Below are 25,297 nucleotides of genomic sequence, written 5' to 3'. Positions count from 1 at the left end.
ATCTGCACAAAGTGGTGTTTTCCCCAGTTCCGCGGAGGCGGGGTCTTCCGAGAATTGTAGTGCTGGGCGGGGGGAATTTGTTGATGTCTCTTGAGCGCTTTAAGTCCTTATTGGCCCAGCAGGTTGGGGACCTCGGGAAAGGGGGCGGGGAAGAGGGGGGGAAGGACAGACTAGAAAAGGGGTGACAGAAGGGTGGGAGCGGCAGTGTTGGGGGCGGGGAAGGGGGAGGGAAGGACAGACTAGAAAAGGGGTCACAGAAGGGTGGGAGCGGCAGTGTTGGGGGCCGGGCTCTCTCCTCCCACCCATGGCGGACACAAGCTTCAGTCCGGTGCCCCAGCGTGAGGAGGACCCTGGCTACAGGGTCTCGCGGAGAAACAAGATCTGGTTCGTCCTGGGCGTGGTGCTCTTGGTGCTGGTGGTCGGCGGCGTGGTGGTCTGGGTCGTCCTGCGGCACATGAAGAGAAACAGCTGGCACGGGAGAGGCACCACTGCCAACTTCTCCTTGGTCCTGCAGAGCCGCTGCTCCTCTTACCGCCGAGACCCACAAACCGTGCCCGGGTGAGTAACGCGCAGCTGGGCACCGCCCTCTGGGCACCGCGCTCTGGGCACACGGGCACCGCCCTCTGGGCACACGGGCACCGCCCTCTGGGCACCGCGCTCTGGGCACGGCGGGCAGCGCTGGGCACCGCGCTCTGGCCCAAAATGCAAAGCCTGCTGGGGTGAGCCCAGAGCCCAAAGCACAGAGCCCAGAGACTTGAAGGCACAGCCAGGAGCCCAGATCTCAGTTGCGGCAGGCAGAACAGGGTCCCGGTATGGATCCCCCATGTCCCCAGACTGAACATTCGCACGTGGCAGAGGGCACAGCTCTGTGGCCGGTGGCACATAGGCAAGGGATGGCTGGCATTGGTGCCACCTTCTGGGCATGGTGCCTGTTTGACTCTGTTGGCATCCTCAAGTGACTTGCCTGCTGCCCTCCCAGGTGCCCCCAGACCCCTTCCTTTCTTCCTTTCTCCCTTTCTTTTTCCTTCCTTCCAGGACCTGTTGCCAGATTCCGGGTACAGAGTAGGTTTGTCACCAGTGTGTGCCCTGAAATGTTCTATTTGATAGTGGGTGTGTCCCTTTTAGGCTTCAGACCTGGAAGAGAGAAAAAGAGAGAGAGACCATGCTCATGCAGATGACTTCACTGGAGGATATCAGGCGTCCAGTCCCCTTCCAGGAAATGTTGAAATGCAGAGTTCACTTAAGTCCAGAGTTTTGCTGGAGCCTGGCAGGCTTGACTCCCATTTGGGAATTTCCTCCCTCCATTCCTTTCTTCCTTTCTTCTTCCTTCTTTCTTTCCTTCCATTCTCTCTCTGTCTCCTCTTCCCTCCTTTTCCATCCTTTCTTCTTCCATTCCTTTTTTTTCTTCCTTCTTTTCTCATGGTAAACCAAAAGTGCATTAAATACTAAGTTTTAAGAAGCAAAATAACCAGGGCTGAGAGAAGTGGCTCACCAGGTAACGTGCACACGTCACCACTCCCCAAGGACATGGGTTCAGTCCCTGGCACTGCATAGGAGCAGCTGCTCAAGAAAGCTTCACGAGCAGTGCACCAGTGCTGGGGTTGGTGTCTCTCCTTCTCTTCCTGTCTCTGTTGCCCACACTCTAAAGACAAAATAAGGGTCCACTAGGGGTGGAGGAATCATGCAAGTCAAAGGAAGATAAAGAAACTGACCTCCAGGGGCCAGGTGAGGGCACACCTGGTTGAGCACACAAAGTACAATGCAAGGACCCAGGTTCACCCCCCCCCCAGTTCCCACCTATGGGGGAAAGCTTTGCAAGTAGTGAAGCAGGGCTGCAGGTGTCTCTCCATCTCTCTTCCTCTCTATCACCCCCTTGCCTCTTGATTTCTGATTCTATTCAATAAATAAAGTGAATAATGAAATGTAAAATATAAAGCAAAAATCTGTTAAGAAAGAAACTTCCCTCCAAGGGGGTATCAAGAATTATAGAAACTCTTGTTAAGAATGAGGAAGCTGGGACCAGATAATTGACCAGGCAAGCTATGGGCTCTGCTGCCAGCACAATCAACAAACATTAATGCTCATCTGTTGACAATTTGCTAGTGACCAGCCACTCACCTCAGCTCACCGCAGCTTACCACACACTGAGTCAGTGCTCAGAATAGCTCCATGAAGCCTGCAGGAATATCAGAGCCCATCATGCAGAAGAGGAACTCATGTTTCACAGCTCTGTTTCATTCTCAAGTAGCAGAACCCCAGAGGCCCCCTGACAAAGTGTCTCTGCTCAGCACTATTCTCCTCTGGGCTTCCTCAAAGCCAGTCTCCTGTGTCCTCAGCTAGTTACCATGGCACCTGGTATATGTTGGTTTTTGTTTGCTTATTTGTTTGTTTGTTTGCCTCCAGTGTTATTGCTGGATCTCATACTGCATGACCATCCACTGCTCCTGGAGGCCATTCTTTCTTCCACTTTGTGGTTGTTGCTATTGTTGGATATGACAGAGAGAAATTGAGAGGGGACAGGAAGATAGAGAGGGAGACAGAAAGATAGATACCTGCAGACCTGCCTCACTGCTTGTGAAGCAATCCCCCTGCAAGTGGGGAACCCTGAGCTCCAACCAGCATCCATCTTGAGTCCTTGTGCTTAGTCCCATGTGTGCTTAACTGGGTGTGCCACCATCCAACTCCCTTTATTGGTGTGTTTTTTTTTTTTGCCTCCAGGGTTATTGCTGGGGCTCAGTGCCTGCACCATGAGTCCACTGCTCCTAGAGCCCTCCCCCCTTTGTTGCCCTTGTTGTGTTTTTAATAGTAGTTGAGGGGCTGGGGGAGCAGCATAGTGGTTATACAGAAAGCTCTCATGCCTGAGGTTCCAAAGTCCCAGGTCCGATCCCCTGCATCATCAAAAAACACAGCTGAGCAGTGCTTTGGTAATAAATAAATAAATAAATAAATAAATAAATAAATTTGGGGGAGTCTGGTGGTGGCATACCAGGTTAAACTCACATTATCATGCATAACGACCTGGGTTTGAACCCATCCTCCCCAGCTGCAGGGGGTCCACTTTATAAACGTTGAAGCAGGTCTGCAGGTGTTTATCTTACTCTCTCTCCATCTCCCCCTCCTATTTTATTTCAATAAAATAGAAAGAAAGAAAGAAAAAAAGAAAGAGAGAAAGAGAGACAGAGAGAAATTGAGAGAAGATAGAAAGGCAGAGGGAGGAGAGAAAGATAGACACTTGCAGACCTGCTTCACCACTTGTGAAGTGACCCCCCTTCAGGTGGGGAGCAGGGGGGGGGGTGAAGGGGGCTTGAACCAGGATCCTTACGTTAGTCCCAGAGCTTCACGCCATGTGCACGTAACCTGCTGTGCTAGAAGAAGGAAAGAAAGAATGAAAGAAAGTCAGACAGAAAGAAAGAAACAAAGAAAGAAAGAGGGAAAGAAATGGCCTCCGGGGACAGTGGATCACAGTGGTAGCACCGAATGTCAGCAATAACCCTGGTGGCAAAATAAATAAATAAATAAATAAAGTAGTAGTTGAAAAAGCAAATACCATAATATGTCATTGTCCAGCCTTGTAGAGTTTTAGCTGTAAAGTCCACAGCTACATTATCCCCATATGTTGAGTGATTCTATGTCCTGGATATATATATATATATAATTTTTTTTTCTCTGCTTCACTACTCATGATGCTTCCCCCATGCAGGTGAGGATCAGAGGCTTGGACCTAGGTCCTTGTGCAGGGTAATGCATGTGTTCAACTGGGTGTGTCACCTCTCAGCCCCCTGGATACATATATTTTAGTCCCTACCTTAACCTGGCAACAACCCAAATCACACAGTATTCTTCACCAGAAATAGAAGAAAAATCATATAATTAATTTGGAACTCAAAGAGACTTCAAATAGCAAAAACACTCCTAGAAAAAGAGAACAAAATAAGTGGAATCATACTTATCGACATCAAACTATACCACAAACCAAGAATTATTAAAGTCAAATTTCATGGGGCTGGGTGGTGCTGCACCTGATTGAATACACCCATCGCCATGTGCAGGGACTTGAGTACACCCATCGCCATGTACAGGGACTCAGGCTCACTCCCTTAGACCATACCTACAAAGGAAAAACCTCACAGGCAGTGAAGCAGATCTGCAGGTGTATCTCTTTCTCTCTCCCTCTCTATCTCCTCTTCCTCTCTCAATTTCTTTCTGTCCTAACAAATAACAAGAAAGAAATATTTAAGTAGTATTGTATTGGAATAAAAAATAGGCACACAGATCAATGCAACACCATTGAGAGCCCAGAAATCACACCACACAGATATGGACAGATTAAATATGATAAAAGGATCAAGGAAAGTATCTTCAACAAAGCATGTTGGGTTAGCTTAGCAAATGGTGTGTGTGATATTCTTTTTTTTATATTTATTTTCCTTTTTGTTTTTTATTATTGTTGTATTTATTGTTATTGATGTCGTCATTGTTGGATAGGACAGAGAGAAATGGAGAGGGGGGAAGACAGAAGGGGGAGAGAAAGACAGACACCTGCAGACCTGCTTCACCGCCTGTGAAGTGACTCCCCTGCAGATGGGGAGCCCAGGGGGCTCGAACCGGGATTCTTAGTCAGTCTCTGTGTGCTATTCTTTAACCCCCTGGGAGTATAGACCCAGGGTCATTATGGGATGCAGAATGTGGAAGGCATGGCTTCTGTAACTGCTTCCCCACTGAGCGTGGGCACTGGCAGGTTAGACAGCTATCAGAGGAGGGGATGGGATACAGAGTTCTGGTGGTAGGAATTGTACCTCTCTTATCCTATGGTCTTGTCAGTGTTTCCATTTTATAAAAAAGAAGTTTGTATAAGAAGTATGCAAGAGAAAAACTTAGATATATGGAGTATATTAAATAAATGTGTTTAAAATATAAAGAGATTTAATGATATATGTGAAAAACATATCAGTAAAATAGACTCCAGTGAAAACTAATATTTTAACAATATATAATAGTAAAATGATAGAAATATGTTATGACTGTGAGCTCCTCTTGTTTGACTAATACTCCTGGGCATTATGCAATGTTCATTCTTTTATTGTTTTAATTACATTGACAGCTATTGTATATGTGTATGGCTGTCTCTGCTCTTTTTTTTCTTTTCCTCAGAGAGATTGCCTTGTATGATAATTTTTTATCTTTTTCACTTTGAGCCCACTCTCACCCTGTAGGGTCAAATAGATTATGAATCTCCTGCAGACAGCATATAGTTGATTTATGTTTCCTTTTTAAAAGGAAGAGAGGTGGTCCATCCAAATTAAGCTTTACTTTCAGTCATAGAGTATGCAGAAAATTATCAACTGTATCTCTTTTTTTTAGGAAGTGAAAACTAAAATGTTATCTCAAACTATAGATAAGATGGTTAAAATCAAGATAACTACCCCTGAATGATTGAAAGCTTGCTATATTAATGATATCCATGTACATTTATGCAATAAAGATGAAAGTGTTTTTCAATATCTAAAAAAAAAAAAAAAAACACCACTGTGTGTGCTTCAGGGATAGGGGGACTGAAATTCAGATGTGGAGCTACCCTGACGCACAGCAGCTCACGGAGTGGTGAGGGAGGGTGGTGGTGGCGGCGATTGTACATGCCTGTCATCCTCATCCCCAAAGACGTGCTCAGATGGTTGCCATTTGTCACGGGACGTGCCAAATACAGAATACAACAAGAGTTCACAAACCGAGTAATTTCCCAAGAATGAAGAAGCATCACAGGGTCATGCTCAGTTTTATTTTTAAAGTCTCTGTCACATCTAAACAAATGAAGTGCTCAAGTCACCGCTGACTAATTCTTGGAAATTCAGGCAGCAGAACTGAAAAGGTTAAAATGGAAAGTTCAAGAATCACCAGCTGTCAGACTCTGGCACAGTGAACACCCATGAATTCATCCTTCCTGCTCATACTGTTTTATTTTAGAGTTGCAGCATTGGCATTTTTTTGTGTCTGTGGGTTCAGGAAGTTGACTTGCAGGAATGTGTGTATTTGGACATGCGGGAAAAACATTACTGGCAGGATGAATAAATTCTGGTATTGACCAAGGAGAAGAAGTCTCAGTGCCCCACTGAGTCATGGATCTTAGATAAACCACAGAGACACTATGATGGAATTCTGGGGCTCTTCTAGAGGACTGAGGGAGACCAATCTGTGCCAATAAGGAAGGTCTTTTTTTTGTTGTTTATTTATTTGCTTTCCAGGGTTATTGTTGGGGCTCCGTGCCTGCATGATGAATCCACTGCTTCTGGTGGTCATTTTCTTTTTTGCATTTTATTGGATAAATCATAGAGAGATTGAGAGAGCAGGGGGAGATCAAGAGGGATAGGGAAAGTTGGACACCTGTAGACCTGCTTCACTGCTTGTGAAGCATCCCCCCTGCAGTTGGGGAGTGGGGGGTTTGAACCTGGATGCTTGCACTGGGTACTTGCACTTCATACTATGTGTACCTAACCTGGAGTGAGTGCTGCCTGCCCCCCCCCAACAAGGACCATCTTCAACATCAGTCACTGTATGCACAAAGTCACATGCAATGTGTGCATCTTTTTTTCCTGAAACAGGGAAGGTGTGTGTCTCTGTGTAGACGTGTGTGTGTGTGTGTGTGTGTGTGTGTGTGTGTGTGTGTACACAACACTTCTCCATTGATATAGTGGAGGAAAGACCAGGGAAGAATTAAAAAATTATTCCCTACATATATTACTTTGTTTTGTTTGATGTCCACCTTATGTGTGTCTATTACATTGATTATCAGGAACAAATATCCTTTTTGAAAGGGGTTTCTTTGGAGCTAGGTGCTAACTGTCCCTTTTGCAAATAAGATGGTCATGATCTGAGAAGGCTAAAATAGATCACCAATAAATGGTATTGAGAGGAGAGGAGGAAAGGGGAGAGGGAGAGAGAGAATGATTCATTACATGTGAAGCTTCCCCTCTTGCAAGTGGGGACTGGGGATTTGAACCTGGGCGTTTGCGCTCTGTAATATGTGCTCTCTAGCAGATGTGCCACAACTTTTTCATGCAGTCTCTTGTCCCGACTTCCATTGGGTTTGCTGAAGTGTCTCAGACTTGCCTAGTGCTGACAAATCTTGATAGGTACTGATACTTCCTGAGAAAAGGAATTAGACCTAGAGTCTTGCTTCATTTCTTTTTTTACTTCTAATGGATTGAATACCGATTTATAACTCTACACAATTGGGGGAGGGAGAGGTACTATTTCACAGCTTTATACGTGTATAAAGCTCCTGACACCCATCGACAGATTTCTGGTGCTATCACACCAAAGAAACCCCTCTACCCAGCTTCTCCCCCTCCCCCCTCTGAAAACTCGCACAGAACATGTGTTTGTGTGAGTTTGCTTGCTTTATTTTTATTTATTTATTTATTTCAGAGCACTGCACAGCTCTGGCTTATGATGGTGCTGGGGACTGAACCTAGGCAGTCAGAGTCTCAGGCATTAAGATCTTTTTCATAACCATTATCTGTCTCCCCAGCCCTGCCTTAGTTTTTTTTTTTTTTCTTGCCTTCAGAATTATTGCTGGGACTTGGTGCCTGCTCTATGAATCCACTGCTCCTGGAGGCCATTTTATCCCATTTTTGTTGCCGTTCTTGATGTTATTATTGTTGCTATTGTTATTATTGCTGTTGTTGGGCAGGGCAGAGAGAAATCGAGACAGGAGGGGAAGACAGAACAGAGAGGGGGAGAGAAAGACACCTGCAGACCTGCTTCACCACTTGTGATGCGACCCCCCCCCCCCGCCGGTGGGGAGCCGGGGGCTCCATCTGGGATCCTTATGGTGGTCCTTGCGCTTTGTGCCATGTGTGCTCAACCTGCTGTGCTACCGTCTGGCCCTGCCTTAGTTCTTGATACTAACTTCACCTAGGAGCGAGACCACCTGGGAGCTGCCTTTCACTTCCTATTTATTTCGCCTGGCACAATCACCTCAAGTTCAATCCCATTTAGCCCCCAAAGACAAAGACCCCTTCAGGATCCATCTCACTGCCTCTTTACCCAGTCATCTGCGAAGGGCACTTAATGGGATCTGATGTTTTGCTGTGACCAATGGAGGGGTGCACTGATCCTTTTGAATGAGGGCTTTGCATCCTTTGCATAAATACCTTGAGTAACATTGCATGTTTCTAAAGAATTCCCACTTCATTAATTTGTTTTATTTACTTATCTATCATCATTATCATCTAATTTTTAACTTTTTTTTTCAAGCTTATAGGACAGAAATAAATTCAGGGGGAAGAGAAGACAAAGAGGAAGACAAAGAGAGACACTTGCACCACTGTGTCATCACTTACAAAAATCCACACCCCCCCCCATTGGTGGAGACTGGGGGCTTGAACCCAGACCTTGTTCATGGTAACATGTGTGCTCAACCAGGTGCGCTACTGCCTGACCCAACCTACCATTTAATTTTTAGGCTAAAAGCCTCACTGGCTGCATAAGCACTTCGAGGGAACAGGCCTCCCCCACGAGACCCCTGCCTTTCCCCACCGAACACCTCCCCATCCACGCAATTCCTACCACCAGAACTCCATATTGGTTCCCCTGCCTTGATATTTTTATTTAATTGAGGGGTTAATGCTTTACAGTGCAATCACAGATATGTGCGTGCGTTTTCATTATGTAACAGGCCCCAGAGTTTTCACTCTTTCCTCCCCTCCCCTCCCCTCCTCAGAGTCCTTTGCTTTGGTGCAAGACACCTTGTCCAGTCCATGTTTCACTCTGTCCTCTCCCTCCCCATCCCTTCATTATTAAGTCCTGCTGATAAGTGACATCACTTGGTATTTGTCCTTCTCTCTTACGGCTTATCTCATTCAACATGATGTCCTCGATTTTCATCCAGGGAGATGCAAAAATGAGGATGTCATCATTTAAAATAGCTGAGTAGTATTCCATCACACACACACACACACACACACACACACACACACACACACACACACATATATATATATATCACATTTTTTATTTTAGCCACTTACCTGATGTTGGATGCCCGGGTTGATTCTAGGTTCTGACAATTACAAAGTGTGCTGCTATGAACAAGGGTGTACTAAGATCTCTCCTGATGGGTGTTTTTGTCAGGAGAGGGGTTGGCCGGCATGTTTTTTAAAAAAATATATTGACTCTTTATTGTTTATTTTATTTGATAGGACAGAGAGAAATTGAGAGGGTAAAGGAAACAGAGAGGGAAAGAGAAATACTTGCAGCCCTGCCTCCTACTCATGAAGTATCCCCCCTGTGTGTGGGGACCCGAGCTTGAACCCAGATCCTTGGGCTTGGTTGATAATGTGAGTGCTTGATCACCTATGCCACAGCCTGCCTCCTCCTTCCCCACATTTTTTAAAGAAAGTCTTTCAGGAGTATCTGCAGTTGCTGTCAAGGTCGTGGGCTGGTGGAGCGGCCTTGCAGGCAGAAGGCACTGCACGGGTCCAGGTGCAGAGGGGAGAGGTCTGTCACTGTGCAGGAACCAGGGGCAGCTGAGGCTTCGGGCAAAGTGGGTCAAGGAGGGGTGCAAAGCTATACTGTCTGTTACCCCAATGCAAAGAGGCCCAGTCTCTCTGGAGGTGGCATTCTGGAAGTGAGAAGGTGACTCAACTTCTTAAGTCCCTTATGTCTTTTTTGGTCCGGTGCCCACTGAGCATTTTAGGCGGGCAGAAGGTGATGGGTGGAGCTGGGGTGAGAAGGAGAGAGAAGCTAGTGAGATAGCAGTGCAGTGTGGCTTGAGAGAAGACAGCTCTCCCCTTGCTCCTCCTGGCCTCCTGCTACCTCCCCCTGCTTGGCTGGCATGGCAAAAGCCAGGTTATATGTCATGATGGGTTTAGTGGTGGTGGTGCTCAGCGTGGGGGTCGGGGTGGGCTTGTGGATATATTGGAAGGCCCAAAGCTGGAGTGGGCCGGGCACCACCCCCTATTTCCTGGAGGAACTGGAGAAACGGTGCTTTTCCTACACGCGGGACATTAGGTGAGCTGCTGGCCATGGCGTTGGGTGGCTGGGCACTGCTGGTCACAGCTGGGTACTGTATGCTGGGTGGCTAAGCACTGCTGGTCACAGCTGGGTACTGTGTGCTGGGTGGCTAGGCACTGCTGGTCACAGCTGGGTACTGTGTGCTGGGTGGCAGGGCACTGCTGGTCACAGCTGGGTACTGTGTGCTGGGTGGCTGGGCCCTTCTGGCCACAGCTGACCACCATGTATTGGGTAGCTGGGTACTGATGGGTAGTGTTATTCACAGCTGGCTACAGCTGGGCACCATTTATTGGGGAGCTGGGCACTGCCAGCCATAGTTGGTACTGTGTGCTGGGTACTGCTAGGCACAGCTAGGCATTGTGTGCTGGGCACTGCTGGGCACAGTTGGCTATAGCTGGCCACTGCTGGGTTCTATGTGCTGGGTGGCTGGGTACCTACCAGCCACCATGTGTTAGGTAGCTGGTACTGCTGAGTACTTAGCCACAGATGGATACTGCGGGGTGGACAGCGGTCTAAACTTCCCCAAATTAGTGCAAGGCGAGTCATGTCCACCAGTAGCACCCAGAAGGGGGTCCAGGTGACAATCCTACGTCCACGGCTTGGGGTTAGCATCCCAGAACACTCAGCTAGGAGCCATTTCACAAGGGCCCCCTCCACCTCCTGGGCATAGTGCCCTGAACTCTCCCACATTGAGAGACAGAAACTAACTGGAGGGCTGGGCACATATAGTCAGCAGCTTTTTTGTTGAAGGATTTATTTTTATTTTTTTTGCCTTTTCTCTATTGACTTTGGGCTGCCTTTCTCAGCCTCTGACCAGGACATGCCTAGTGGGTGTAGATGGCTTGGTGTTCTAGGTTTCTTGAGCCCGAGGTGGGGTGTGTGTAAGTGTGTGTGTGTGTGTGTGTGTGTGTGTGTGTGTGTGTGTGTGTGTGTGTGTGTGTGAGTGGGAGACCTGGATGGACACAAGGCAGCCAGACCTCTGAGATGAGACTACTTGTTAACACTCAGCAGCACCCCCATGTTTTCTGAACATCCCCCCCACCCCAAAGTGAACGTTGCCAGAGAACTCTTTAGCAAAGAAACTTTAAAAACTGAGATGGAAATGCTAAGGTGGTGGCTCACCTGGTTGAGCACACATACTACAATGGGCAATGACATGGGCTCAAATGCCCGGTCTCCACCTGCAGGGGAAAAGCTTCACAAGTGGTGAAACAGTGCTGCAGGTGTCTCTCTGTCTCTCTCCCTATCACCTCCTTCCCTCTCAACTTCTGGCAGTCTCTAACCAATACATAAATAAACATTTTGAAAAAAAAATGCTAAGATAAGGCACATCAGTTCTGTGACTCTCAACACACCTGGAAAACACTCCCTACATCAGTCCATGGACCCTTTTGAGATAGTCCCTTGTACCCACAGGCAGGCTAACTCACTAGCTGATCTCTCCTTAAAGGAGAGATTCCCCCCCCCCCCCCGTCTTCCATTCCTGGGATTTAGTTTCATTGGTGAGATCTTTAAAAACAAAAGCAAACAAAAAATAACTTATTTGATTTTATGCGAGAGAGAGAAAGAGATGGAGGGAGAGGAAGATGGAGGAAGAGAGAGAGATGGAGGGGGAGAAAGAGGGATGAGGGAGAGAGAGAAATGGTGGGAGAGAGAGAGAGAACAGCACTGCTTAGTTCTGGCATATGGTGATGTGGGTGGTGAAACTCGGGTACCAAGATGTACAGAGTCTGTCCTCTTGCCCATGCAGCTTTGTCCCCCAGGCCCCTGGAGAGCTTTATTTCTTGGAAGGGGCTAAAGTTATACTTTAATGAATGTACAGGCGTTATTATTATTTTTTCTTTTCCCACTAGATGGTGGATTTGTGTGTGGGACTGGTGAATTACAAGACAGTTATCACATGAGTACAGCTTCTTATCTCTCCATGTCAGGTGTCAGCGCACCACATCCTCCACAAACTTGTTATCTCTCTCCACTACTGGAGCACTATGTCCCCAACCCCCTTTCATGTCTGTCTCCTTGGTGCCCTTTATATCCTTAGCTCTGCTGCAATTATGAGAATGAATTAGAGCTGCACCTCTTCCTTTGTTACAGCAGTCCCACCTGTGAGTTAAGTGAAGTCTTAGTCCTGGCTTATTTCAGTTACTATAAATAACCCCTCAGGACTCCATGTAAATTGTAGCATCTCTTATTTATTTTTTATTGGATAGAGACAGAGAGGGGAGAGAGGGGAGAGAGAGACAGAGAGAGAGAGAGAAAGAGAGAGAGAGAAACAGAGAGACATCTGCAATCCTACTTCACCACTTATGAAGATTTCCACCTGCAGGTGGAAACCAGGGGCTTGAACCTTTGTTCCTGAGCACTGTAATGCCTGTGCTTAAACAAGTATGCCACCCTGGCCTCAGTAACATCATTTCTTACCACTGACTAATATTCTATTGTGTATATAGACAACAAATTCCCTAACCCACTCATCTATCATTGGACTTTTGGGTTGTTTCCAAATTGGTGCTTTTACAGATAGTGATGCAGTGAATATATATTTTCATAGATGTTATGTTGTGTTTTTGTCTTTTTTCATTATTATTTTATTTTTTAATTTCTTTATTGGGGGATTAATGTTATCCAGTCAACATTAATAGAACAGTTTGTACATGCATAACATTTCCCAGTTTTCCATATAACAATACAACCCCCACTAGGTCCTCTGTCATCCTTCTTGGACCTCTATTCTCCCCCCCAGCCACCCCAGAGTCTTTTACTTTGGTGCAATACACCAATTCCAGTTCAGGTTCTACTTGTGTTTTCTTTTCTGATCTTGTTTTTCAACTTCTACCTGAGAGTGAGATCATCCCATATTCATCCTTCTGTTTCTGAGTTATTTCACTTAACATGAATTTTTCAAGGTCCTTCCAAGACTGGCTAATAGCTGAGTAGTATTCCATTGTGTATATAGACCACAACTTGCTCAGCCACTCATCTGTTGTTGGAATCCTGGGTTGCTTTCAGGTTTTGGCTATTACAAATTGTGCTGCTAAGAACATATGTGTACACAGATCTTTTTGGATGGGTGTGTTGGGTTCCTTAGGATATATCCCCAGGAGAGGAATTGCAGGATAATAGGGTAGATCCATTTCTAGCCTTCTGAGAGTTCTCCGGACTGTTCTCCACAGAGGTTGGACCAATTGACATTCCCACCAGCAGTGCAGAAGGGTTCCTTTGACCCCACAACCTCTCCAGCATTTGCTGCTGTTATTTTTTCTGATGTATGACATCCTCACAGGAGTGAAGTGGTATCTCATTGTTGTCTTTATTTGCATTTCTCTGACAATCAAAGACTTGGAACATTTTTTCATGTGTTTCTCTGCCTTTTGGATCTCTTCTGTGATGAATATTCTGTCCATGTCCTCTCTCCATGTTTGGATGGGGTTGTTTGTTTTCTTGTTGATGAGTTTGGCAAGCTCTTTACATATTTTGGTTATCAGCCTCTTGTCTGATGTATGGCATGTAAAGATCTTCTCTCATTCTGTGAGGGGTCATTTGGTTTGGGTAGTGGTTTCTTTTGCTGTGAAGAAGCTTTTTAATTTGATGTAGTCCCTTAGATTTATACTTGCCTTAGTCTTCTTTGTAATTGGATTCATTTTACTGAATATGTCTTTAAAATTTATTCAGAAAAGAGTTCTACCAATATTTCCCTCTAAGTATCTGATATTTTCTGGTCTAATATTCAAGTCCTTGATCCACTTGGAATTTACTTTTGTATTTGGTGAAATATAGTGGTTCAGTTTCATTCTTCTGCATGTTTCAATCCATTTTTTCCAACACCATTTGTTGAAGAGATTCTGCTTTCCCCATTTAATAGTCTGGGCTCCTTTGTCAAAGATTAGATGTCCATAGGTGTGGGGCTCACTTCTGGGCTCTCAATTCTATTCCACTGGTCAATGTGTCTATTCATGTTCTAGTACCAAGCAGTTTTGATGACAATGGCTCTGTAATACAATTTGAGAGCTGGGAGTGTGATGCCTCCAGTTCTGTTCTTTCTTCTCAAAATTGCTTTGGCAATTCTAGGTCTTTTCTGGTTGCAGATAAACATTTGTAGCATTTGTTCTATTCTCCTAAAAATGTGGTTGGGATCTTGATGGGGATAGCATTAAATTTGTAGATGACTCTGGGTAGTATATTCATTTTGATGATGTTAGGTCTACCAACTCATGAACATGGAATATCTTTCCACTTCTTTGTGTCTTTTTCTATTTCCTTGAGTAGTGACTCATAATTTTCAGTATACAAGTATTTCACTTCTTTGGTTAGGTTTATTCCTAGGTATTTTATTGTTTTTGTTGCTATAGTAAAAGGAATTGATTTCTGGATTTCATCTTCTTCTAACTTAGTGTTTGTATAGAGGAATGCCACTAACTTTTGAATGTTAATTTTGTGGCCTGACACCTTACTGTATTGCCTAATGATTTCCAAGAGCTTCTTGCTGGATTCCTTAGATATTTCTATGTAGACTATCATGTCATCTGCAAATAGGGAGAGTTTGACTTCTTCTCTTCCAATCTGCCTGATTCCTTGCTCCTGCCTGACTGCTATGGCAGAACTTCTAACACTTTGTTGAATAATAATGGTGATAGTGGGCAGCCCTGTCTAGTACCTGATCTGAGGGGAAATTCTTCCAGTTTTTCACCTCTGAATAATGATGTTGGCTGTAGATTTGTTACATATAGATTGCTCTATCTTCAGGAATTTTCCATCTATTCCCATTTTTTGTAGTGTTTTGATCATAAAGGGATGTTGTATTTTGTCAAAGGTTTTCTCTACATCTATTGATATGACCATGTAGTTTTTGGTCTTGCTTTTGTTGATGTGGTGGATCACGTTGATTGATTTACATGTATTAAACCAACCTTGCATGCCTAGGATAAACCCCACTTGGTCATGATGAACAATGTTTTTAATATACTGCTATATCCAGTTGGCTAGAATTTTTTCAATATTTTAGCATCTATGTCCATCAGAGATATTGGTCTGTAGTTTTCTTTTTTGGTTGTGTCCCTGTCTGCTTTTGGTATCAGAGTGATGTTGGCTTCACAGACACTGGAAGGGAGTATTCCAGTGTCTTCAATCTTCTAGAAGACTTTTAAAAGTAGAGGTATTAGTTCTTCTTTGAAGGTTTAGTACAATTCATTTGTAAAACCATCTGGTCCAGCACTTTTATTCTTGGGAAGGTTTTAGATAATTGTTTACATTTTGTTAGCTGTAATGAGCCTGTTCATGTTATTTAGTTCCTCTTTATTTAATTTTGGATGTATGTAGGTTCTCTAGGAAATCGTTAATTTCTTCCAGGTTCTCTAGCTTGGTGGCATATAGCTGTTCATAGAAGCCTTACATGACATGTTGAATTTCTGCAGTGTATGTTGTGATATCTCCTCTTTCATTTATGATTCGATTTATTTGGATCTTCTCCCTTTTTTTGTTTTGTGCATCTGGCTAACGGTTTGTCGATTTTCTTCTCTCTTTTAAAAAACCAGCATTTACTTTCGTTCATCTTTTTGTATGGTTTTCTTAGTTTCATTGTCATTTATTTCTGCCACAATTTTAGTTATTTCTCTCCTTCTGGTTGCTTTAGGGTTCCTTTGTTCTTCTTCTATGTCTTTAAGGTGTGCAATCAGGCTGTTTATTTGTGTTTTTTCTTGTTTCCTAATGTGTGCTTGTATGGCTATGAACTTCCCTCTCAGTACTGCCTTAGCTGTGTCCCAAATATTTTGATAGCTTGTGTCTTAATTTTCATTGAACTCTTGAAACATTTTGATTTCTTACTTTATTTCCTCTTTGACTCCGTAGTTTTTAAGGAGTGTACTTTTGAGCTTCCACATTTTGGGACTATTACCAATTTTTTGTTGATTGTTAAGTGTTAGTTTAATTCCATTGTGGTCTGAGAAGATGCTTGGAATGATTTCAATGCTCTTGAATTTGCTGATGCTGTCTTTGTGGCCTATCATATAGTCTATCCTTGAAAATGACCTGACTTGAGTAAATGGACTTGAGTATATGGACTTGAGTAAAATGTGTATTCCAGTTTCTTGACATGAATAACTCTGAAAATGTCCAGTAGTTCTAGTTTATCTATCTCTTCATTTAGCTCCCTCATGTCTTTATTGATTTTCTGCCTGGGTGATCTTTCAAGTTGAGAGAGTAGGCTGTTGAAGTCCCCTGCTATTACTGTGTTGCTGTTAAGATGGCTTCTCATTGGGTGCATAGATGTTAATAATTGTTGAGTCCTGTTGATTGATTGATCCTCTTAGCATTAAGTAATGTCCATCCCTGTCTTTTAAAAATTTACTTTATTTACTCCCTTTTCTTGCCATTGTTGTTGTTTTTTTAATGTTGTAGTTATTATTATTATTATTATCATTGTTGGATAGGACAGAGAAAAATCGAAAGAGGAGGGGAAGCCAGAGAGGGGGAGAGAACGACAGACACCTACAGACCTGCTTCACAGCATCCCTATTTTTTTTAACTTTATTTATTTTAAAATCTATTGTGTCAGATATGAGAATAGCTGTTCCTGCCCTTTTTTGTGGGCCATTGGCTTGTATGATAATTTTCCATCTTTTCACATTGAGTCTCTGTTTGTCTTGTTAGGTTAAGTGGGTTTCCTGTAGACAGCATATTGTTGGGTGGCGTTTTCTGATCCATCTTCCTACTCTGTGCTTTTTAATAGGTAAATTCAGGCCATTGACATTCATTGATATCAAAGATTGCAGATATTTTAATGCCATTCTTGTAGAGTTTTAGAGTGTTCTGATAGATGGCCTATTTATGGTGGTCTGACTGTTTATAGGAAACCATTCAGAACTTCTTTCAGGGAAGGCTTGGTGATAGTTGATTCTTTCTGTGGTCTCTGAACACAACCAAATACAACTTACTGGAACAAATGGGAGAAATTTCCCCATTTGCCACAACTTATATGAAAAGAGAAAAATTGTGTTCAATAAAATGGTCAAAGTTCTTACAGTTGAGTAATGTTTTTAAATGAAATAGGCTAGAAGGTAGGAGGAATATTGGATGGTTTCACTCATGGGTGAGATGAAAGAGATGAGGGTAAAGAAAGAAAGGAAAAAAGGAAGGAAGGAAAGAAAGAGAAAGAAAGAAAGAAAGGAAGGAAGAAAGGAATGAAGAAGGAAGGAAGGAAGGAAGGAAGGAAGGAAGGAAGGAAGGAAGGAAGGAAGGGAGGGAGGGAGGAAGGGAAGAAGGGCTGGGTGGATCCTTATGCCAGTTCTTGCGCTTCATGCCACGAGCACTTAACCTCTGCGCTACCGCCCAACCCCCTCACCGTGTGTTTCTGCTGGTGCCAGCACAAGGGTATCAGAGAGGAGGAAGAGGAGGAAGAGGAGGAAGGAAGTCTTGCTCTTTGGGAGTTGGAGGGGATCAGCCTGGAGACAGAAGCCCCAGACAGTGTGACCAGTGCCCAGAGGAGAGGCGTTACTTGTGTGCTGGCAGACCTTGCTGGGGTCAACAGGCTGAGTAACACCCAGCTCTCTGTCACATACAGGAGTTGGCAGGGAACCAAAAAATGAGTGCACCCCCCTACACACACCCACATACACACTGGTGGAGCAGAACCAGGAGGTATTTCAAGAAGTAGCAAGCAAGGTCTTCCCTTTCCTCCACCCCTACTCCTCCACCTTCTACCTTTTTTAAAAATAATTTTTTTGTTTATTTTTTAAAAAACATTATTGATTATTGGATAGAGACAGGGAGATGGGAGAGAGAGACCGAGAGAGAGAGAGAGAGAGAGAGAGAGAGAGTGAGAGCTGCAGCCCTCTTTCACCACTTGTGAAGCTTTCCCCCTGCAGATGGGGACCAGAGGCTTGACCTGGGTCCTTGTGCACTGGAATGTGTGCGCTTAACCAGGTGCACCACCGCCTGGCTCCCTCTAATGCACTTTGACATGGTGTTCACAAGAGTGACACTCTGTTGAATGATACTGGGCAAATATATAGCATGGTGCTGCTAACAGAAGATCAGCCAGGTCATGAACCAACACTCTCGAAGGTGTGCGACCTTGGAATGGACACCCCTGGCAAGAAGCTTCAAGCCTTATGATGACCTGTCCCCTGCCTCAAGTTTGTCAGCCCACAGAGAATCTGAAGGTGGCTGTGTTTACACAAGCAGAATTCCGCCATGTTTTCCTTTTAGCATGATGCAGTGAACATGTTGTCGCCCAAACTTCCTTTTTTAAAAATTTCTTTTATTATTATTATTATTATTATTATTTTAACCAGAGCACTGTTAAAATGTGCCAGGACCCAGGTTCAAGACCCTGGTCCCCACCTGCAGGGGGGAAAGTTGTACAAATGCTGAAGTAGTGCTGCAGGTGTCTCTCTGTTGCTCTTTCTCCCTTTCTTTCTTTCTTTCTTTCTTTCTTTCTTTCTTTCTTTCTTTCTTTCTTTCTTTCTTCTTTTTAACCAGAACACTGATCAGCTCTAGCTTTTTGGTGGTGCAGGGGATTGAACCTGGGACTTCAGATCCTCAGGCATGAGAGTTTCTAGCATAGCCATTATGCTATCTACCCCTACCTGTCTCTTCCCCTTTCTATCTCCTTTCCCTCTCAGTTTCTGGCTGTCTCTATCCAGTACATAAGTAAAGATAACTAGAAAAAAAAGTTTTTATTTTTTTAAGTTTCCAGAGCACTGTTCAGCTTTGGTTTATGGTGGTGCGGAGGCTTGAATATGGGACTTTGGAGCCTCAGGCATGATATTCTGTTTGCATAACCATTATGCTACCTACCCTCCACCTCCTGCTCCCCCCCTACCAGCTTTCTTAGAACATTGCACAGCCTCACCTTCACCAGTGTCCTCAGTCTGCATTCTATGCTTCAGTCCTGTCTTTCAGAGGCTCTAAGACAGTCCAGTGACATAGTCTCAGATGTACTGGTGAACTGTGGGAAGTGAAATAGAACAGTGATCCAGGGAGGTCTGTGTTATGGGTGTGTTCCTGTGTTTATAAAGAGAAATATCATACCCTGGAGATAAGTTACCTGTGGACAGAGGAGAGTAGGATTTAGTTGCATATAAACTGGTTTGGGTCCTATGGGGCTGGGGCATGTAGGGGAGCAGAAAATCTGTCACCCCCCAAAAGGCTGATTTCATAGGAGGGGCTTTGAAGTCTGGGTGGAAGATGCCTATGGAGAAAAGATATTTACACAGAGGAAGCCTTCTCTGTGAGGATGTTCCCATTGCAATGGAGACAAAAATCCCAACCCATATCTCCATCAATCAATGGAGAAGTTGGACTTGAAGTCCATGTGGGAACTTAAGTCTAAGTGCAATGTAATGTCACTCATGCCCCCTTTTTTTTTAAAAAAAAAATTTATTACAAAATTACATGTCGACAGGGGTTTGAATCCAAACCATTCTGATCAACAGTTCTGAATCTTCAGTCTCCTCACTGCAGTCCACCACAGTTCCTCTAAAGTTGTAGACATGGGCCAAGCACCTTCTCTACAACTATCTGTCCACACTTACACATAACTGTCCCTTCTTTTTCTGATTCAATCCTCTCTTCCCCTCTAAGCTACTCATAACATTGTAGTTACCTCCATATGTCCCTCTCCTTTTCCTTCGCTCTCTCTCTGAGTGCTGATGGAGCTGGAGTCCAGAGTCCTCTTATCTTAATCCTATCACTTCTCCCCTGCTGGGAGTATGGATCAAGGTTGTTTGTGGGGAGCAGAAGGTAGGAGTTCTGGCTTCTGTAGCTGCTTCTCTGCTGAGCATGGGCATTGACAAGTCAATCAATACCCCCAGCCTGTTTCTATTTTTCCCTAATGGACCAGAGCTCTGGAGATGTGAGGGTCTAGGACGCATTGGTGAGGTCATTTACCCAGAGAAGTTGGGATGGAGTCATGGTAGCATCTGTCACTTGGTGTCTGGAAGGGGGCATGACCTAAGTTGAGACAAAATAGTTAATAAACAGGAACCAAAAAGTAGGATCAGAGCAGATGAGCTTAGGGATTTAAAGGTAGAAGAAAGCTAGGAGAACCATTTTGGGTGTGTTCCTGGAGGCATACAGCAATAGTAGTTTTGCCTGAGTTTGGTAGCTAGCCTGAGGTTGGATGAGAATGTTGCCTGAGAGAATGGTGTCAGAGTGGAGAAAAGGGCTAGAAAGTTGGATTAGAGCAGGGAATAGGTCCCATTCATATATCTATATCTATATCTGTGGCTTAAGTTAACTATTTCCCTCCATCCACCGGCTCCAGGCCCATATGTAAATGCATATTTATATTTCTCGCCAGAGCCTGTGTAACCTCTAAGTCCCTATTGGTCTGAGTTCACAGCTCATGGTCACATCTGGGGAACATTGCAAGCTGCACTCACTGCAGGACCAGTCTTTTTCAGGTGGCAGGGCAGGATACCCCCAGCCTCCCTTCGGAGACTGGTCATGCCCCTTTTTTGTAACCCTCTGGCCCTCCTTTTCACTCCCCAAATCTACTACCTCAGCAAGCTATTTGGGGTCAAATCTATGGCATAAAGCATTGGATTCTCAAGCATGAGATCCCAGGTTCAATCCCCAGCAGCACATGTACCAGAATGATGTCTGGTTTATTTCTTTTTCTTCCCCTATCATTTCTCATGAATAAATAAATAATTTAAAAAATCTATGGCAAGGGATGGGGATTCAGCATAATGGTTATGCAAAGAGACTTTCATGCCTGAGGCTCTAAGGTCCCAGGTTTAATCCCCAGCACCACCATAAACCAGAATTGAGCAGTGCCCCGGTCTTAAAAATTAAAAAAAAAAAAAAATCCATGGCATGTGATCATTTCCTCAGACTTTCTACATCTCCCTAATGTGTCCAGGGGTTACATGTGTTGTTAACAAATTTATCTTTGCTTTTTTTCCTGATCAGTAGCCCTCATTTCATTTTTGTTATGTTTTTTTTAATCGCTGTGATATTCTTTTTAAAATTTTTTAGTGATTTCATATTGATGTACACAATGGTAAGATATCAGGGATATGACAGTCATACAGTTCCCACCACTAGAGTCATGTGTCTCGGTCCCGTCACTGAAAACTGCAATAGTTCCCCCAAGGTCACAAATATGGGCTGATTCTTTTTCTATGTATCGAGTATGTGTGTGTGTGTGTGTGTGTGTGTGTATGTCCCCTCATTTTTTCCAACTGTCCTGCCTTCACTTCCTTTCGAGTTTACCCCCAAGCTATTACTACTTCCAAGTGTCTTTCCTTTTTTTTTTTTTTTCTCTTCTCTCTCAAATAAGATAAACAGTGCCTGGCTTCCTCTGGTGTTTTCCAGAGTCACTTTCCTTCCACTGACGATATAAAAACAAGGTTCCTGCTGACAAACACTTAAGGTTCTGGTGGAATGGGGGTACAGAACTCTCTGAGTTACTTCCTCTATTGGTTACCCCTTTGGGAGTATGAAGCAAAATCCCCTCTCCTGATAGCTTTCCTGTTCTTTATCCCTCTGGGAGTATGGACCCAAGGTCATTGTGGGATGCAGAAGGTTGAGGGTCTGGCTTCTGTAATTGTTTCCCTGCTGAACATGGGCATTGACAAGTGGATCCATACTTCCAGCCTGCCTCTCTCTTTCCCTAGTGGGGTGGGGTTCTGGGGAAGCGGGGCTCCAGGACACCTTGGTGGGGTCATCTGCCCAGGGAAGTCTGGTTGGCATCATGGTAGCATCTGCAACCTGGTGGCTGAAAAAAAGAGTTCACATATAAAGCAGAAAAAAACTGTTACTAACCATGAACCTAAAGGCTGGAATCTTGCAGATGAAGATTTGAGGTCTCCATTTTGGAAAGAGCTAGTAGGTCTATTTTAGGTATAGTCTAAGGGTCCCATAGCTTTATGAGTTTTTGCTTGAGCCTGACATCAGGTGGACCCAAATTATTGTCTGGAATGATGATGTCATGGCTGGAAAAAGGGCTAGAAAGCTGGATCAGGGAATAGAGTAGCTCCCAAATATGGGAAAATTGTATAAATATTGTTGACTGTAAACCCCATCAATTTGATCTGTGGCCCATATTCAGCATAGGAGTCTATATAACCTTTGCATCCCTGTAAGTCTGAGCTCTCATTCTGTGGTCATGAGTAAGAACGTTCCGGGTTGTACCAATTTCAATCTAGTGTTTTATAAATTGATTTTCGATCAGCCTACAGTCTCTCAAGGTCATGGCCCATTTTCCCCACAAGGTGGCAGTGCTCACCTGCAAGCCAGGCTCTCATAGCCTCACACTTGAGCTCACAGCTGAGCTAATGTGCTTATTTTCTTCAACAACTTGCTCTGCAAGGCTTGGCAGAAAAATGCATAGGCTGTCATTACCCTTGCAGCAACACTTTTAGGGCTGGGGATTCCAGATGCCAGAACTTTCTCTGGAGCAACACATGATGGAGAATACACAGATATGTTTGCAGGGACTTGAAACCAAATCCTGATTTGTGGGCATTGTGCAGGTTCAGAGAGTGAAGAGACAAGAGTTAGAAGCCTGAAACAGACTGACAACACACTACATAGATTTGACCACCCCTTTTGAAAATGGGATTTTCACTGTGGCCTAAGACTTTACCCCTTTCTGCTCTCCCTCCTCTCACCTCACCCACTTTGTTCTACCCTTTCGGCCTAGCTGTTTCCTCTCCTATGGCCTGAGGAACCAGTCACTCCACTGGGAGTCTTCTGTCTTGTTTGTTAGGATCTTATTCTAGGAGTGATGTCATTACCTCAAATTTCCTGTAGGGGAAGTACTGCTTAGCAGAGAGAGCAGGGGGCAACGCTTGACGTCTCGTCACCCAATCTGGTCCCCTGCGCCTGCACTGAACTTCTCCGTTCCAGTCTGCCAACAGAGTTGGCAGTCAGCTGAGGTAAAGAACAAACACCTCATCACAGACCCCTGCAAGCGTCCACCCGGCTTTGACCTAGCATGTTATGATTGGGCCCTCCTCAATCGCTATCGAACAGGCCATGGCCGGTGCGCCGCTATGTTCCATCGCTGGGGAACCAGAGACGACCTGAACTGCCCCTGCAGCTCCAGACAGACTATGACCCACATAGTCAACGACTGCCACCTCTCCAGATTCAAAGGAGGTCTCGAAACTTGACATCAGGCTCAACCTGACGCTGTTGACTGGCTACGGAAGAAGGGCAAACGCTAGAAGAAGAAGCAGGGGGCAGGGAGGGAGAGCATGCCTCAGACCTCAAGCCTGACATTTCTGCTTAGTCTGTCCTGAGCCTCCAGGTCACAGGTGGAGGCCAAGGGGGCATTGCTTAGGGGCTCAGGTTCTGGTTGCTGTGAAGACGGTCTCATTAAGGAAACAAGCTTTTCTGGAGTTGCCCCAGGGCTTATTGCGAGCAGAAACCTTGATTAAGGCTTTTTTAAAAAAATAGTCTTTGGGATGTTTCTCATTCCATTCAGGTGTGCTTATTACCGTCAGGCTCCTGTTCCAACCCAGGCAGGACTCACTATTTGCAAGAAGAGTGAACAGTCAGCTCAGAGGACAGCAGAGGGTGGATACCAGGCTGTGGGAAGGGACATTAAAGCATCAGAAATTAGAGAAAGACATTCCAGTCTCTCTTCTCGGTGGTGCCCCTGTTTGAGCACACATGTTACAATGCACAAGGTCCTAGGTTCAAGCCCCTGGTTCCTACCTGTAGGGGAAAAGCTTCATGAGTAGTAAAGCAGGAACTGCAGGTGTCTCTCTGTCTCTCTCCCTCTCTACCCCCCCACTTCCCTTTCTATTTCTGGCTGTCTCTATCTAAGAAATAAAGATAATAAGAAAAAAAATTTTTAAAAGAAAAAATGCAGAGGTGAAGGGGGTGAGGCTGTGTTACACCTGTTTGAGCACACATGTTACAATGCACAAGGGACCAGGTTCAACTCCCTGCTCTCTACCTGCAGGGTGAAAGCTTCACGAGTGATGAATCAGTGCTGCAGGTCTCTCTCTCCCTCCCTCTCTCTATTTCCCCTTTTCCTACAATTTTTTTTGCCTGTCTCTACCCAACAAATAAATGAAATATATTTTAAATTGCACAGATTATATGTGAGAGAGGGTATATAGACAACTTGGTGCATGTTAAATGCCTCCTGAATTATATATTCTACCTACTTGTACCCCCCAAATATTCTTGAATTATTCATGCTTTATTTTATTCTGTGTTTTCTCTTACAGTCCTGTAGACTGCACGAAGATAGTTGAAGCATTCGAGAATGCATTTATTTTTAAAGACCCTTGTAAGATTACAGAAGAAGACTATGAACCTCTATTGAAGTTGACCAAGCAGTCAATACCTTGTGGCAAGGTAACTGGGCCCAGCAATTGATTATAAAACTAAGGACAAAAGCTAAAGGGTAGAGGAAAGAGGTCACAGAAGAAACTGTGACCAGAATGAGGGAAAAGGAAAAATCTGGACATTCAAATAATGGAGTTTGTGGCAAGGATGGGTTTGTGGGTCTGTTGGGTACTGGGATGGCATCAGGATTTAGAACATGGGTGGGGGAAGTAGCAGAGGAAGAATGAGGGACATGGAAAGAGGAAAAGAACTGGTACCTCAAAATCATACAAAACAATTTGAACACCCAACCCAATCCAATACAACTCAACCCAACCAAATATAATTCCACTCAACTTAACCCAACCCAATATAACTCAACTCAATTCAATCCAATACAACTCAACCCTATCTAGTACAACTCAACCCAACCCATTGCAACTCAACTTAACTCAACCCAATACAATTCAACCCAATTCAACTCAACCCAATACAATTCAACTCAACCCAACAACTCAACCCAACTCAATACAACTCAACCTAACAAAAACTAAATTAATGCTATTGACCTCTGATGATGATAGTGACATCAAAGTCACCTTGTACTTACTTATTTTGATTACATAAGACTATCTTTAGCCTATTAGGTGTTCAAACCCTTTCTGTAGGGTGGATTGTAGTTCAGCATTCCCATTTCACCAATAAGAGAAAAATCAAGACATGTATAGGTCACTAGCAATAGCCCAAATTTGATTATTTTAGATCAACCCATTGAAATGTTAATCTGTAGAATATTTGGAGCCAGTAGGTTGAGTTTTAAGACCTGAATTCTACCAGAGAAGGTCTGAACAGGAAGCTTTTTTCTAACGTATGGACTGAAGGTGGACAGTCACCATGTCTTCATCATCTCTGTGAAGCCCTAAGTCTCTAGTACTTTCCTCAGTGAGCTGAAGCTCTGGGACTCCTGCATGTGCTGCCCAGAGGACATTCTTAAATAATC

General features: G+C 44.3%; 1 protein-coding gene across 2 annotated transcripts in view; it reads left to right on the top strand.

Annotated features, from left to right (window-relative positions):
* Window positions 1-274: 274 nt before the first annotated feature.
* Window positions 275-25,297, top strand: part of CD38 (CD38 molecule) — a 49,584-nt gene continuing 24,561 nt past the window's right edge. The window contains exons 1-2 of one of the 2 annotated variants that reach the window (XM_016185906.2): window positions 275-558; window positions 24,198-24,327. In XM_016185906.2, coding sequence (XP_016041392.2) covers window positions 305-558; window positions 24,198-24,327 — 384 coding nt within the window. In that variant the 5' untranslated portion in view covers window positions 275-304. Of the gene's footprint in view, window positions 559-9,798; window positions 10,009-24,197; window positions 24,328-25,297 lie in introns of those variants that run through there. The other variant, XM_060188307.1, reaches the window with a different exon arrangement.

The sequence above is a fragment of the Erinaceus europaeus genome, chromosome 3 (genome assembly GCF_950295315.1).
Source record: "Erinaceus europaeus chromosome 3, mEriEur2.1, whole genome shotgun sequence".
NCBI classification, from domain to species: Eukaryota; Metazoa; Chordata; class Mammalia; order Eulipotyphla; family Erinaceidae; genus Erinaceus; species Erinaceus europaeus.
This window is presented reverse-complemented; position numbering and strand designations above follow the sequence as displayed.